This window comes from Coffea arabica, chromosome 3e, assembly GCF_036785885.1.
Source record: "Coffea arabica cultivar ET-39 chromosome 3e, Coffea Arabica ET-39 HiFi, whole genome shotgun sequence".
Lineage (NCBI taxonomy): Eukaryota > Viridiplantae > Streptophyta > Magnoliopsida > Gentianales > Rubiaceae > Coffea > Coffea arabica.
The window spans coordinates 6,037,146-6,053,022 of NC_092315.1; the positions used below are offsets into that span (position 1 = coordinate 6,037,146).

At 45.3% G+C, this 15,877-nt stretch overlaps 2 protein-coding genes across 2 annotated transcripts; both read left to right on the top strand.

Moving 5' to 3' along the window:
• Positions 1–1,781: 1,781 nt before the first annotated feature.
• Positions 1,782–3,102, top strand: LOC140038791 (uncharacterized). The gene is made up of 4 exons (XM_072084065.1): positions 1,782–1,927; positions 2,015–2,117; positions 2,230–2,643; positions 2,704–3,102. The coding sequence occupies exons 1-4, from the start codon at positions 1,782–1,784 to the stop codon at positions 3,100–3,102; spliced, it is 1,062 nt and encodes a 353-aa protein (XP_071940166.1).
• A 9,796-nt stretch (positions 3,103–12,898) lies between these two features.
• LOC140038613 (putative F-box/FBD/LRR-repeat protein At5g44950) lies at positions 12,899–15,009 on the top strand. Its single transcript, XM_072083991.1, has one exon. The coding sequence runs from the start codon at positions 13,175–13,177 to the stop codon at positions 14,894–14,896; it is 1,722 nt and encodes a 573-aa protein (XP_071940092.1). The 5' UTR covers positions 12,899–13,174; the 3' UTR covers positions 14,897–15,009.
• Positions 15,010–15,877: the final 868 nt, after the last annotated feature.

The following is a 15,877-nucleotide window of genomic DNA, read 5'->3' on the forward strand; positions in this document are numbered from 1 at the left end:
TCAGAAATTTTATGTAGTTCAAACTCTGCCTGTTTGGCAAATTCGAAACTGAACAGCAGCCCATGTACAATGCAAATTAGGAGGTCATAGTAAAGTAGATTTGTGATGTTCCCAACTAGAGAGGGCATTACATCCAGGGGATAAGAGGTTTCTGACTATTTCATGGTCGCCCTTTAGATTTTAAAAATTACACTAATCACCCTTGAAATTTATTGTCTTGTAACATTTACGTCCAATAAGTAATTAAAAAGTAATATTAGGAGAGAGAAAATAGTATGATTCTACCATTGCCCCTCATTTATTATATTATTTAGTTAATCTAATGCCAATTAACACATTAAAGCAACACTGGAGTTTGCTATTTATCACCGGGTTTACATCACATATAGTATTGAAAAATAGTGTACCATTCTATATATTTCACTTAATGTAAGATCTAAATTACTCCTTTCAATTACAAATCTATTGTCAAATATGATCGATAAAAAATAATACAAAAAAAAACTGCTATCAAAACATTACAAAGAGCGAACTTTAATATTATAAAAATCTCAGCAAATAATCTTAATATGCTGACAAAGATTTTTATGATGTTAAAGTTCGCTCTCTATAATGTTCTAATTGCAAATTTTTTGATTATTTGTTGTTGGTCATGTTTGATAATAGGTATATAATTGAAAAGAGTAATGTAGATCTTGCATTAAGTGAAGAAATAGGGAATGATATACCATTTTTTTGATGCTATATGTGGTTTGATCCATAATAATATACAACAAATCTTAGTATTTTTCTTTAATGAGTGTGTTGGTATTAAATTAACTAAATAATGTAATAGATGAGAGGCAATGATGGAATTATGTTATCTTTTTTCTCCTAATATCACTTTTTAATTTCTAATTGGCCCTTAATATTACAAGATAATTAACCTGAAGGGAAGTCAGTATAATTTTCAAAATCTGAATGGAGGCTAATGAAATAGTCAGAAACGTCAATGGAGGTTTCTGAAATTATCCCTACATCTAGAGAAAGTATTCATGTATTCAAATGAAGTGCGACTCTTGAAATAGCTTGGTTCAATAGGTCACTGGAGCACATTTTACAGGAAATTTGAGTGGAGAAATCGAAGTGTTGTTGTTAATACATCATTTACGTAGTTGAGGATGGTCGTTCCGGCTCGGATAGACCGGGACCCCATCATGTGGTACTTCTGGAACCACTGCCTCGGCAATCCCCCTCGAGTCGTGACTTCGGCCCCCCTTACCACCTCGGCTAAGACCTTCTGTCATGAAGCCGAAGTGACGTCTAAATGTCTGACTGCCGGAGAGGTGGGATATGACATCTGACACCTCTGACACCTGACAAAGCTTCTCTGACACATACGCCGTCTGACTCTGACAACTGTTCCGGCGCGCCTTTTCGCAGGAGCCCATCAAATCAACTTGATGCACTGCCCATGCCAAATCTTTAGGGACCCGTGCCAGCAATCCCTCTTTCCTGTCCATCCTCTATAAATACTCAACACTTCTACTAAGAAAGGGGATGACCAATTTCTGGTAAAGCAATCCATACTGATTTTCTCTACTACATTACTTCTCTAGTACCGAACTAACTTAAGTTTCGGAATTATACCGGGGGATCCAGCCCCTCTTGTAACCTAAGCAGGTGACCAAGACCGCTGTGACCTTTTCAGCTGTAGCACTTCCAGCTCTCGATTCACTCCAACCGGTCAGAATTCACCTCTTCAATTGGCGCCGTCTGTGGGAACGTGAAGATATCATAATATGAAGCCTACGCGTTCCAAGAGCAGGAAAGCTCTCACTATTGGGGCTGAACAAAGCAATGTAGCTCAACAGGAAGATATCTCCGAAGGGCAAGAGTCCCCAAGGGCCCAGCCCGCGAACGAAGAAGCCATCACCCGTATGGCCGAGTTTGTGACTTAGAACCCAAACATCTTTGAGGAGTTAGGGAGGTATCTTAAGAGACAGGGTAAGCAGAAGGCTGAATGCTCTAAAAGGAAGTCGAATGGATCTCCTGAAAGTTCATCCGAAGAGGAATCTGATGGGAGACGCTTAAGCCGGAGTGCTTCAAAGCGGGCGTTTTCCAAGGCCACCTCTAAGGTAGCCTTCTTGACTAAGGCGTTTTCCCGAGGATTCTTGGGGCGACGACCTGAGGAGGAACCTCGGCCCTTGGGAAGATCTGGGGTGGACTAAATGAGGGCACCTTTTACAGATGATATTAACGAGGAGAGGCTTCCCCTTAATTTCAAACTCCCCTCAATACAATCTTATGACGGCCGAGGATCACCTCCATGCCTTCATCTCGGCCTTCCGCCTATATTGCATCCCTGACCCCGTCATATGCCGGGCATTTCCAGTGTTCCTCCAGGGGACAGCTCGAAAATGGTTCTGGGGATTAGAACCTAGGAGCATTTTAACCCTGGAGGAATTAGTGGAGAGATTTCTTCACCGGTTTGTATCCTCCCGACCCACGACTAGGATCTCGGCTTACCTGTTGAATATGCAACAGAACTCGGGAGAATCACTTCGGTCATACGTCCAGAGGTTCCATGAGGAAAATGTGCAGATACCTAACCCCAATGAGCAGGTTACCATTGCTGCTTTTACCCATGGGCTCGTTGCCGGGGTATTCAATACGGGGATCCACAAGAAGTATCCCCGCACCCTCCATGAACTGTGATTGAAGGTCGAGAAGGGCATACAGGCCGAAAACCTCAACCGCATGAAGAAAGAGGTCCAAACCGCCCACTCAAGAACCGATCCCCGAAGGGGAAAAGAGGCTGGCCGAAGTGAAATAGGGACGGGGAACTTCCAAAGCCCTAAGCGAGATCGCCGCAGCGTGTTCGACCGGATCTCCAAGGGGAAAGCATCCATCCCCGAGTCCGAGTTGACCCCTTTGAACACAACTCGGTTCCAGGTGTTGTCCGTGATGGAACAGAATAACCTCGGGAAAGCACCTCCGAAGATGTTCGGTAACAGAGACAAGAGGAACTCTAACCTCTACTGCCTGTATCACCGAGACATCGGGCACGAGACCGAGGACTGCAACGACCTTAAGAGGGAGATCGAGAACCTTATCAAGTAATGGCACCTGAAGCAGTTCATCCGCCGAGGTGGCGGTCACCAACGTAATGAACCCCGACGCGAAGGCCGGAGTGACCAATGCCGAGACGAGATGCGGGTATCAAGAAGTAGCTGTAGGCCCCCTGAGGATCCTAGGGAGACAAGAAGGCCTCCCCGAGACGGATCTTCAGGTCATGGGTTGGGATATGGGCCAAATATAGTTGGGGTCATCAACACCATCGTCGGAGGTCCGACGGGAGGGGATAGTCAGAACTCCCGGAAGAGGACCTACAGGCAAGCCAATCCGGATCAGGCCGAGTCAAACTCTCGCCTATTCGAGGTGATCTCTTACGGACCCAGTGATCCTGTCCCAACTGCCTCTAGTAGCCATGAGACTTTGGTGATTGAAGTGCTCACCAACAATTACATTGTGAAGAAGGTCTACATTGACCCGAAAAGTTTCGGTGGACGTCATGTACCTCCGCACGTTTGATAGTCTTAAACTGGCCAGGGAACGCATGACCCCAGTAAGAACCCCCTTGGTAGGGTTCGGGGGACACGTTGTGCATCCCGAAAAGATGGTGACTCTGACAGTGACCGTGGAGCATCACCCCCATTGTCGAACCAATCCAGTCAACTTCGTGGTGGTTAAAGCTGACTCCCCGTACAACCTGCTCCTGGGCTGACCTCGCTTAATGCTCTGCGAGCGGTATATTCCACATACCATTTGAGTTTTAAGTTTTCCACTCCCGCTGGTGTTGCCTAGGTGAGCAGCGATGTATGCGCTGGCCGAGAGTGTTACCTCGCCACTTTGCAAGCGGCCTCCATATCGGCCTTCGGCACGAGGTCAGAAAAGAGGTCCAACATCATCTCAATTGATTGCATTGATCCTCAGCAAGCTGAGAAGCCCCCGAGGCTGGAGACCGGAGATGAGGTGGAGGAGATCTCCCTGGATCCCACGAATCCAGATCAGACGGTCCGCATCGGCATCTATCTGCCTGACCCAATTAAGAAAGACATGGTGGATCTTCTCAGAGAATACCGAGACGTATTCGCCTGGGCTGCAGACGAGGTCCAAGGAGTCCCACATCACCTCATGATACATGAGTTGAACGTTGATCCTCAGGCACGCCCGATCAAACAAAAAAGGAGGCACTTCGGCTCTGAGCGCAGCCGAACTGTAGGTGAAGAAGTGGACAAGCTCCTGCCCGCAAAGATAATCCGGAAGGTCCAGTATTCGACCTGGTTATCCAACCCGGTCATGGTTAAGAAGGACACGGGAGTTAGGAGAATGTGCGTCGACTTCACCGACCTTAATAAGGCCTGCCTCAAAGACTGCTACCCATTGCCCAAGATCGACACCTTAGTGGACTCGGCAATGGGTTATGAGGTCCTCTATTTTCTTGATGTCTTCAAGGGGTACCACCAGATCAGAATGAGTCCCGAGAACCAGGAGAAGACGGCCTTCTATACAGATCAAGGCGTTTATTGCTACACCACCATGCCTTTTGGACTAAAGAACGCTGGGGCCACATATCAACGCTTGGTCAACCAAGCTTTCAAGTCCCAGATAGGCCGAAATGTCGAAGCATACGTGGATGACATCCTTCTCAAGTGCCAGACGACCTCCACTTTCCTCTCAGACCTGAGAGAAGTCTTTGAGGTCCTCCGGGAGACGCGAATGATGCTAAACCCCAAGAAATGTGTCTTTGGGGTCATTTCGGGAAAATTTTTGGGTTACCTCGTCTCAAAGCGAGGCATAGAAGCGAATCCGGATAAGGTGAGAGCGATCCAGGAATGTCTCCACCTCGGTGTATCCGCGACGTGCAGAGACTCACAGGGCGGTTGGCAGCCCTGAACCGGTTCTTATCGCAATCAGCTTCCAAGGCGTTGCCTTTTTTCAAGGTTCTGAAGAAGGCAGACAACTTCTCCTGGACTAAAGAATGTCAGCAGGCGTTTGAGCAGCTGAAGGAGTACCTTCACCGCTTCCCGACGCTCACCTCACCTCGTCCAGGGGACAGGTTGTTCCTATACCTATCCGCCGCGGTTGAAGCTGTGAGCGCCGTACTGATAAGGGAAAAAGGTGTACAAATTCCAATTTATTACGTCAGCCGAGTCCTCCGAGATACGGAGATCAGGTATACACAGGCGGAGAAACTCGTGCTGGCCTTAATCGATGCAGCCCGTAGGCTTAAGCCCTACTTCTTAGCTCATCACATCTGCCTTCGAACTGACCAGCCCCTCAGACAAGTCTTATCACGCTCGGAGGCTTCTGGACGCCTGACTAAATGGGTCATTGAGTTGGGGGAATACGACCTGTCTTACGAACCTCGGACGGCTATCAAAGCTCAAGCCTTGGCAGATTTTTTGGCTGAACTCACTTTCGATGAGGTGAATAAGTCTACCCCGGACACCGCTGACTCTCAGCGGTGGATTCTGAATATGGATGGCTCGTCTAACAGTGAGGGTAGTGGAGCGGGCTTGCTTTTCGAAGACCCCCAGGGAGACGTGTGTTCATATGCCTTAAGATTTGATTTCGCTGCTTCTAACAACGAAGCCGAATATGAGGCGGTCATCGTCGGCCTACGGCTAGCTCGTAGGCTTGGGGCGGTTCACATCTTGGTCTACAGCGACTCCCAACTTGTCGTGTGCCAAATACTTGGCGAGTACGAGGCTAGAGAAGAGGTTATGCATCGCTACCTCTCCAAGGTCCACCAGTTAGTGGCACATTTCGAGTCTTTTGAAATCCAAAGGATACCGCGGTCGCAGAACAAGCGAGCTGACGCCCTTTCCCGACTCGCTTCCACCTCGTTCTCTGACTTGAACAAGACGGTTCTCGTGAAAGTTTTAGCCGAGCCGGGATATTTAGAAGAAGTCGTGTGCCCCGTTTACCCCGGGGACACCTGGATGGGTCCCTTAATTCGATTTCTCAGTCGGGGGGAGTTCCCTGATGACCGAGCTGAATCGAGAAAGCTTCAGCGTAAAGCAGCTCGGTATGCCCTTCGACAAAATCTCTTGTACAAGAGGTCCTACCTCGGCCCGTGGCTACGGTGTATCACACCAGAAGAAAGCGAACGGATCCTCCAGGACATACATGAGGGACTTTGCGGGGCTCACGTCGGCTACAGGATGCTCGTAAAAAAGGCTCTGTTGCTTGGGTATTTCTGGCTCACCATGAGGGTAGATGCCCAGATCATGGTACTTAGTTATCCTTCTTGCCAGCACCACGCTCCTGAGTACCACCAGCCGACCAATCTCATGATCCCCATCACCTCGCCATGGCCATTCGAACAATGGGGTACTGACATAATCGGCCCATTCTCCAGAACCCCAAGCAATTATGCCTACGTGGTGGTGGCGGTAGATTATTTCACCAAATGGGTCGAAACCGAGCCCCTGAGAAGCATCACTGGGACAGCCGTTCAAAAATTTTTCTGGAAGAGCGTGGTTTGTCGCTTCGGCCTACCCCGGGTGGTCATCTCGGATAACGGCTGGCAGTTCGCTGATAATCCTTTCAAGGCGTGGTGCGAAAACCTTGGAATCAAACAGCATTTCACTTCGGTTGGACACCCCCAGGCCAATGGACAGGTCGAAAACTTCAACTGCACTCTCCTTCATGGCCTCAAGACCAGGCTACATCGAGTTGGGTCATCCTGGATGGAAGAACTCCCCAGCGTGTTGTGGTCCTACCGAATCACCCCGAGGTCAGCAACCCAAGAGACCCCGTTTTCTCTAACTTATGGGTCCGAAACGGTCGTCCCAACCAAGTTCATCACTCCCAACCCATGGATGGCAGCATATGCTGCTGAGGTTAATGAAGAAGAACGGCGAGTTGACCTCGACCTCGCCGAAGAGAAGCGTGAGATGGCAGCAGCCAAAGTCGTTCTTTATAAAAATATCCTAGTTGGCTACTATAATACTCGAGTCAGACACTTGCGGTTCAATTCGGGAGACCTTGTGCTCCGGAAGAACTCGGTCAGCCGAGCTGAAACTCAGGGTAAACTGAACCCCAAATGGGAAGGACCGTACCGTGTGGTCGAATCCAGCCAAAATGGATATTGTAAATTAGCGTACCGAGATGGCTCTCGTGTGCCTCGAATTTGGCATGCTGAAAATCTCAAATTGTATTACCCTTGAGGGATACGTGCTTTTAATTTTAAGTTCTAGAGTTATTTCTCACTTATTCTCATTTTAGTACAAGTGAAAAATAAGGGGACAAAGCAGCAGTAAAGAGAAGAAAACCGAGCTCAATTAAAAGGAATTCAAAAATACGGTCAGTTGTATTGTAGTCAAAAAATAGATGACATCGGTCGATTACAAAAAAGGAATGCTTCTAAGCATTTTCTATCCCGGGGTCCTGACCTCCCATGGTCTCTCCCCCCGCCTCGGCGTCTTGCTGTCCGTCAGCTCCTCCGCCGGTCTGGTCCCCTTCAAGGCCATCACCATCTAACTCGAACTTCTGAAGCCATTTGTTGAACTCGGCCCGGACCTTGGCTAGATCTCTTCCAGCTTGGATATCCTCAGCCATGCGGTCGCTCAGTTCTTTGGCATCTTCGTTATAGTGTGGAGCGCTTTGAAGGGACTCCAACTGCTCAGAGGAAAGAAAGGACGCCGCGTCATTAACAGCCGACGTATAGCCGAACATGAAGCTCGGTCGCCTGAGCTCGCCGAGGTCATGGGTGAAAGACTCCAACTTTCGGAAGGCCTCCAAGGCCGTGACCCTGGCCTTCTCTATTGCTTCTTTGGCCGACTGTTCTTCTTGGACCCTTCTTTCTTTTTCCTCGCCGAGGGCTGTTATCAGGGAGTTTTTCGTGACTTCGGCCTGCTTCCTTGCCGCCTCAGCTTCGTCTCTTTCCAGCTTGGCCGTCCTCAGCTTTTCTTCCAGATCGGTAATCTTCTTTTGGAGCTCGGCGGGTGGTTCATAGGTCTGCATAAAATGCCCATAACGCTGGAGCATCTCCGCAAAGAAAGCCGTGGTGGAAGCCCAGGAGACCGAGGCGCTTTGCATTAGCTCGGCGGGAGTGAGCTTCTGGGCGTACATATTGTCCCGCGGCAACACTAAGTGCACCATGAGCTCGTGCGCAACCAGAGGGTTTTTGCAGCGGTCGTTGACGTTGATCTCCCACTCCGGACACCAATGTGCCCCGGAGTGCCTCTTGTCCTCCCCGACTTCTTGGGAAGGCACGTGATGGAGGTTGAACAGTGAAGAACCCGTGATGGGGTTATCTGGAAAAATGGTCACGCCTTGACCCCGAGGTGGAGTGGCTATCGTAACTCCACGAAAGGGGACCCCTACCGGAATGGCAGAGGCTCCGGAGCCCCCTGGAGTGGCTGAGGTGCGCGAGCCTTCGCCTACAATCACCACGGGAGGCTCGCGGTCGCCCGTTGCCTCGGTGATTTTTTTAGCCGGCCTAGTGGAGGGCCCGGCGGTATTCTTGCGCTTCTTGGGTGGTCTCTTCGCCACCTTGGGAGCATTTTTCGAGGTTATCAGGTCAGAAACCCTCACCACTGCAAAGTATGAAGAAGAGTTATTTAGAATCAAGCAAGAATAGGCAAAGAAGGAAAGAGAGAAATACAATATTTTTCAAGCCTATGAGAAAAGAAAGGCGGGTGATCCGAGCTGATGAAAACTTGGCTAATTCCCTCGTCGACGAGGACTGCCTCGGGAAAATCCCAACAGTTGATCCTGAGCCCCGATCTCGTCAGTTTCTAGAAGTTTTCTTCTTCCAGGTGGCCCGGAGAGTTTTCCTTGACCGAGGTGGGAGGCCTCCACCAAAATCCTCTGGGGAAGTCATCTGCCGGGACAAATATGAAGTTCCTCTTCCACTCCTTTATAGAAGAGGGGGCGTCTACCACCAACTTCGAAACCTTGTTCCCGAAATAGAACCATCCCTTCTCGCTCCCACTGTTCTTGAGTGAGTAGCAGCGACGGAAGAGGTTGACTGTGGGAGTTATCTCCTGATGTCGGCACAACATCTGGAAGCCGACCAGGACTCGGATTGCATTAGGGGTGAGCTGAGTGATTCTCACTCCCCAATATCTCAGGCAGTCCCAGAGAAATCTCGTGGTCGGCACTCTGAGCCCGACCTCCAACTGGTCGAGGTATATGGCCACTCTACCCCGGGGAGGGAGCTCAGCTGACTGGTCCGGCCGAGGGGGATATATGTTGTAATCCCTTCTCCAGGGGTATTGACGGATCAGCTCGGCAATTAGGGCGCGACTCATTATGCTGCTGAACATAGGGACCTGGCCATAGTCAATCGCCGCCAAGTTCGGAGGGGTGGCTGGTTCTTGCACCCCCTCATCCCTGGGAACTTCGTTGCCGAGGTCATCGTTGTAGAGGACCTCTGCTTCGACTTCGGTTTCCTCACTTTGTCCTTGGGGTGTCCCGACCTGATGAGACGCTTCGGCCCCCCTTCCCCGGCCTCAGAAGCGGTTCTCTCCTCGAAAGGGTCGGGCCTCTCTGTTTTGATGAAGTCGGGCCTTACTGTCTCTTTGTGGGTACGAGCTGTCCTAGCCATTAATAAAAAGAAAGAAGTTGATTTACTCAGAAGATGCGGTTTAAGAGATTGCCAAAGTGAAGAGAAATAGAAGCGAAGCTCTGGGGTGATTTTGGATTTCTGGTAAAGTGTGAAACGGTAAAAAGGGACTCCTATTTATAGGCCAACAGGGGAAAGATGAAGAGGCGATACCTTTGGAATTCTCGAAGGCACGTTCTCTCTCCTCATTAATGAGAAGACTGTTTGCCTGCCCGCTAAAGTCGGGTCTATTCATGAACCTGCCATTAAAACTGACAGTCATCCTTTCACTTCTCTCCCAGTCCCATCCACGCGGTCATGACGTTCTTTTGTTCCGTGTCCTACACGCTTGTCAGCCTCGGGAAGTAACGATCTCGGGAGGCAACGACCCCGCCCTTCCCGAAGCTTGGGGGGCTTAGTGAGGATGGTCGTTCCGGCTCGAATAGACCGGGACCCCACCCTGTGGCACTTCTGGAACCACCGCCTTGGCAATCCCCCTCGGGTCGTGACTTCGGCCCCGTTACCACCTCGGCTAAGACCTTCTGTCATGAAGCCGAAGTGACGTCTAAATGTCTGACCGCCGGAGAGGTGAGATATGACATCTGACACTTCTGACACCTGACAAAGCTGCTCTGACATATGCGCCGCCTGACTCTGACAACTGTTCCGACGCACCTTTTCGCAGGAACCCATCAAATCAACTTGATGCACTGCCCATGCCAAATCTTTAGGGACCCGTGCCAGCAATCTCTCTTTCCTGTCCATCCTCTATAAATACTCAACACTTCTACTAAGAAAGGGGATGACCAATTTCTGGTAAAGCAATCCATACTGATTTTCTCTACTACATTACTTCTCTAGTACCGAACTAACTTAAGTTTCGGAGTTATACCGGGGGATCCAACCCCTCTTGTAACCTAAGCAGGTGACCAAGACCGCTGTGACCTTTTCAGCTGTAGCACTTCCAACTCTCGATTCACTCCAACCTGTCAGAATTCACCTCTTCAGTGGTAAAATACAATTGAGAATGGAAGCTGAGGGCGTCCACCTCGGCCCTTCTAAGTTTCGCGATTGGGCGAGGTGACCTCCACGAGTCCCGTGCCACCTCGGCTCATTGCCTCGCCTCCCGGGGTCGGCCTCAGTCTCTTCCGAGGTGATTTCACCTCAGCTTGTCCTCTTATCTGACATCTGATGTACCACTAGGAAAGCTGACTTGTGCATGACGGAATGACGTTATAGTGACATGGCCAATGTTATGTCCCTTCCATCAGGCCTTAGGCTGACAGACTTTCAGCCTAAGGCCTATGGGAACTGGAGCCTATCATTTTTCCCACTATATTGTCTTTTATAAATACCCTTCTATCCGTGGAAAAGGTACAGACACACTCACTCTCACTCTCACTCGTATAAGTACTAGAGATACTAAAACCGTTGCTTTTTAGTTTTGCAATTGAGTACCCGAACTGACTTGATCGTCAGAGTAGGACCGGGGGACAAAGCCCCGTGCTCTTTGTGCAAATTTGATAGGTGAATCCCTTCGATTAAGTCCAGTCATCCAGAATTCACCTCGTCAGAAGCCAACCTGAAGAAACAGCCAGCCCACACACCTGAATGTCGCTTTGCATTCATAATGAAAATTGACAAAGTTATCAAGACCAATTTCCAATCTGAAAGAAATCATCCATTGCTGACACTTGACAGAGAGTTGCCGTTTGAGTTTTCTTGCTTGACAGAGAGTTGCCGTTTGAGTCCTCCTGGGTTTTAGTAGGGATTACTCATATTGATTGCGCTCCTTGGAAACTGATTTTTTCTCGCCTGATCTTTCCTTGGTCATAAACATTAAGAATTTATTCAGGAAACTTATGAGATCGTTGGTAAAGAAGTCTGCTAGGAAGGTACTTAGACGTCTGAAATGACATTTACCCAAAAAAAAAAAAAGTGGTCAGGGATAACAAAAATCAGTAATTCAATTCCTTAACACTAATGACTATCCATAAATTGGTGTTACATATTAATCCCTTTATGTTTATACATTCTTTTGCTTTTTTTTTTTCATGCTTTGACATTTATATTCAACCTTTATCTTGCTTAACAATTGGTTTTTGGATGTAAAGAAGATCGTAATATAATGATTTAAGTGTAGTGACATTAGAGTATAAAATAACTTTGATAAAAAATGACAAACTGAAAACCTGAATAAATTGATGAATTTACATTCATAACTTCAAATTCAAATAAGTTTTGGAAAATAATTGGTTAAAGAAAATGATAAACATATGGCCATTAGCCGAGCAAGCCTTGACTTAGTAGTTGAAATTCTAAGAATTACGATATATATATATATATATATATATATATATATATTTATTTATATAGAAACACACATACGAGATCACAATTAGAATTTCACAAAAACTTGTAATATTTAATATCGTAATATATTTTGAGATAATATAATCAGTGCAAAGCATTGGAGGCATTGCTAGTTGATGGAAATGAAATGTCGATGTTATTTTACACACTGGTTAGTGTACTTGATGATTGCTTGGGTTTAATCACCTTTCCTATTTGAAGTTAATTTTCAAAAAAAAAATATTCTTAGCCCATGAGACCTCTACTAAGTCGTAATGACAAAGGATAACTAATAGTGTGTATCAAGTGTATATTTACAAGTAATATAGAGAACGTCTATTTATAGAATTACAAAGAATATTAGAAAAAACACGTAAAAGGACACTAAATCCTACTGGTCAAACTTGCCAATCAACCAGTTATCTAAGATTACAACATTTAGATATTAATTACAATGAACTGCATCAACTATAGAGTCAACTATAGAGCTTTTAAATGAATGAGCAGGCCATGAACTTAGCTGAACTCAAATTGTATAGGCTCGAGTTCAATTCGTTTATTTAATTAAACGAATCTAGCTCAAACATTAAATGAGGCTTGTTTCTAAAAAAGTCGAACATGGCTCGACTTGCAAATAGCTCATTTAAACTCATCTAAACGCGTTTGTACATTTATTCAAGCTAATATTGTTAATTTTTCTTAGTAATTATGTAGATTTATTTTGTCTTGATTGTTTAGGATTTTGTTTTGCTTAAATATTGGTAATATTCTTATATTTGGTGAAAGTTTTCCCGTTCAAAATAGAAATTAAATTGGTTGGATTTCTTAAATTGTAAAGTTATATAAGATATTCAAACACATTTTATTTTATTTTATTTTATTTTAACTCAAGCTCATTCAAGTTTAGCTCGTTTATGTCATACGAGTCAAGATGAACTCAAATTCCAATTCGAGATAGCTTTGATAAGTTGAGCACAAACACAATTTTAGGCTCATATATTAAAGAACCGAGCTGCGGCTTGATAACTTAATGACCCAAAAGTTCGGCTTAACTCAACTCGTTTACAACTCTACTTAATCACACCCAAAAAAAAAAAAAAATTAACCCTTCCTCGAAAAAAAAAATTAATAGGGCACCAAATTGAAGAAATTTCAAGATTGTAAAGGCGTGGGTATTATCAACTTTTGAGCTTTCAAAATCCAAGCATCGAGGGTTTTGTCTCCATGGAGGACACTGGAGTTGTGGGAGATGATAGCACATCCAAACTGCCGGAACCCATCAGGCATCACATTGTTTCTTTCCTCCAACCCAAAGAAGCAGCAAGAACAAGTGTATTATCTAAGGCATGGTCGAGCTCATGGCGCACCCGCCCCAATTTGCACTTCGATTATGACGAAGTCAGTCCTATGTTGCGTCATGCTAATACGCAAGATCTCAAGAAACGACGTACTGATTTCATTAATTGCATCAACACCGCCTTGCAGAGGTACCATGAGAATGAGTATGGCATTGATTCTTTGAAGCTAGAGATTAATGCTTTCAAGTTTCCCTCTCTTGCCCCTGATCACGTCAATGCATGGCTCCAAATTGCTGCAGAAACTGGTGTCAAAAGTCTCAACATTTGTATAAACGATTATTATTATTGTTACCCTATTTTGCCTAAGGCAATTTTTGAAGCGACATCACTCGTGGAATTATGTCTTAGTGGCCAATCTGAGTTGGAGCCCGAAGTAATTAAGATGATAAGGTGTCATAGCCTCCGAAAATTGTGTCTTGTAGATGTTAGGTTAGATGAAATGATGCTTGAAAAAATACTGTCAAGCTGCCCGTTGATCGAAGTCTTAGAAATTTCACTTTGTGTAGGCCTTGCGAATGTTAAGTTGAGCAAGCTTCAAGAACTTAAAGAATGTCGTATTGTCTTGAGGAATATTGGTTGTGTTGAAATTGAAGCACCTGGTCTTAAAGACTTTTATTGTTGGAATAGTATTGTCAGAAGCTATTTACGGCCATTGCCTCCTATTCGTATGTATACATGTAATAATCTGAAGAGGTTGTCCTTGAATGACATTGGCATTAAGGATGAGTTTTTCTTAGGCATTGCGGGAAATTTCCCACACCTTGAAGAGTTGGCGATCCAGGACTGCTACCATTTGCAAACCATCAAGATTTCAAGCCACTCGATTAAAATCATAAATTTAGGATTCGCAGTGGACAGGGGATTCAAAGAGGCCTGCATTGATGTACCAAGCATCGTTCGATTCGAGTATAAAGGAAACTTCATTCCCTTGTTTTGTTTTACAGCTCCCTCTGGTCCTTGGGTTTCTGACATTGAATTATCGTGGCATGATAGGAACATTTTGGAGACTTCCTTTTTCTCCAAGTTGAAGGAGTTGTTGAAAGAGCTCAATCGATCTGAAATTTCACTCAAACTCATCTTTCCCCCAAGTTTTGAGGGCTTCATTGAGGCTGAGACGAGGAACAGTGCCATACATCCCCTGCCTCAAGTTCAAGAATTGTCTATCAGCTTCAACGCGACAGATTCTCTAAATGTTGCACATTCGATACTGGATGGTATCTTTTGGACTTGTCGTCCTAAAACCATGGTTCAATATTGCTACCATGATTTGCACTTCAATGTAAATTGCACTAACCGGGCGAAGGTACTCTTTCAGATGCTAATGTTCAGAAAAAATCAGAAGCATAGCAGTTGGCAGAAGCCAAAGTTTTGGCAGAAGGATCTTAAGGATGTAAAGCTTGAGATGTTTCAAAAGGGCAAAAAAGTTCAGCAGCCTCAACTTTCAGACTGGGAAACTTTCCTGAAGGTAATAGAAACTGAAAAACGCAGTTATTATCTTGTCTTTGAATTGGAATGGCAACCATTTGGCATGAATAGGAAGCGCAAAAGAACTCGATCATTGGAACTTGGCAATAACAAAATAGTGTAGCGGGTTCTTTTGGTAATATTATTCATTCAGGTAGTTCTGTTTCGGTTAGTCGACTCATCATATGTACTATATGGTCATTATTGTGATTGAATTGAACATGTTGGATTTTGTTATTTCTGCTTTTATTTTCTTTTGCTTGATTGAGACACCACAAATAAGGGAAGAAATGATAGTCTTGCTGTAATGCATCATTTCTTAGCTTTCTCTGTTCTATAAACACATCCTGAGGTACTAACCGGCATCAGTTGTTTGGTATGCTTCATTGATGATTGACAAGAAATTTTTGTATAGTCTGAACTTTAAAATCAAAACTTAAACAGCAGATATTATAACGCAGACTAGGAGGGTCATTGTGAATCAGGTCCTTTCTTCAGACCATCGGCCAAAATGCAGAATGTCTTCCAATCATCACCTGGCTCAGTTATAACGTTAAATTCGAATGTCTGCAGATTGTAAAATAAGCATATTTTAGATTTTTCGCAAGTGGACCTCCTGATGAGAATCTTTCAGTAGCAGCATACCTTGAAGAACAAATGAGTATGGTTCATAAAATTTGTTGTTGCTTGATTCTTGGAAAAGCTTATCTGATTTTAGAAGATCATAAGTAGAACGGATGTATTATAGTTTTGGGCAGTTGTAGTTATAAGCCTTTGCCCAAATCCTGTGTGAATATTTATTAGCATAACCAGGTAGAGGGCAAACAATCAAAGCTGCAGCACTTTTTCTCTTCCGTCAGTTCAGATTACATATTGTCAAACCTTGTACAAATTGTCTTTTTCTGTGGGTTGATCTTGTACTTGTCTCAAATCATTCTAAGGGCTAGAAAATCCTCCTGAACCTGATTCAGGTGGAATTTCCATCCTACGTACTTGAATTTTAGTCCATCCTGGTTTGGACTAAAAAAAATTAGTATGTTTTCTTTTTTTTACGAGTTAGTAACACTTGATAATTAGACCTCGTCTCTTTTGGTTCAGGAAACAT

Coding starts and splice junctions, on each gene's coding strand:
- LOC140038791 (XM_072084065.1), top strand. CDS start 1,782: ATGAAGCCTACGCGTTCCAAGAGCAGGAAAGCTCTCACTATTGGGGCT. Junction 2,118..2,229: donor TTTCCAAGGCCACCTCTAAG/GTAGCCTTCTTG, acceptor CACCTTTTACAG/ATGATATTAACGAGGAGAGG. Junction 2,644..2,703: donor CCCATGGGCTCGTTGCCGGG/GTATTCAATACG, acceptor CTGTGATTGAAG/GTCGAGAAGGGCATACAGGC.
- LOC140038613 (XM_072083991.1), top strand. CDS start 13,175: ATGGAGGACACTGGAGTTGTGGGAGATGATAGCACATCCAAACTGCCG.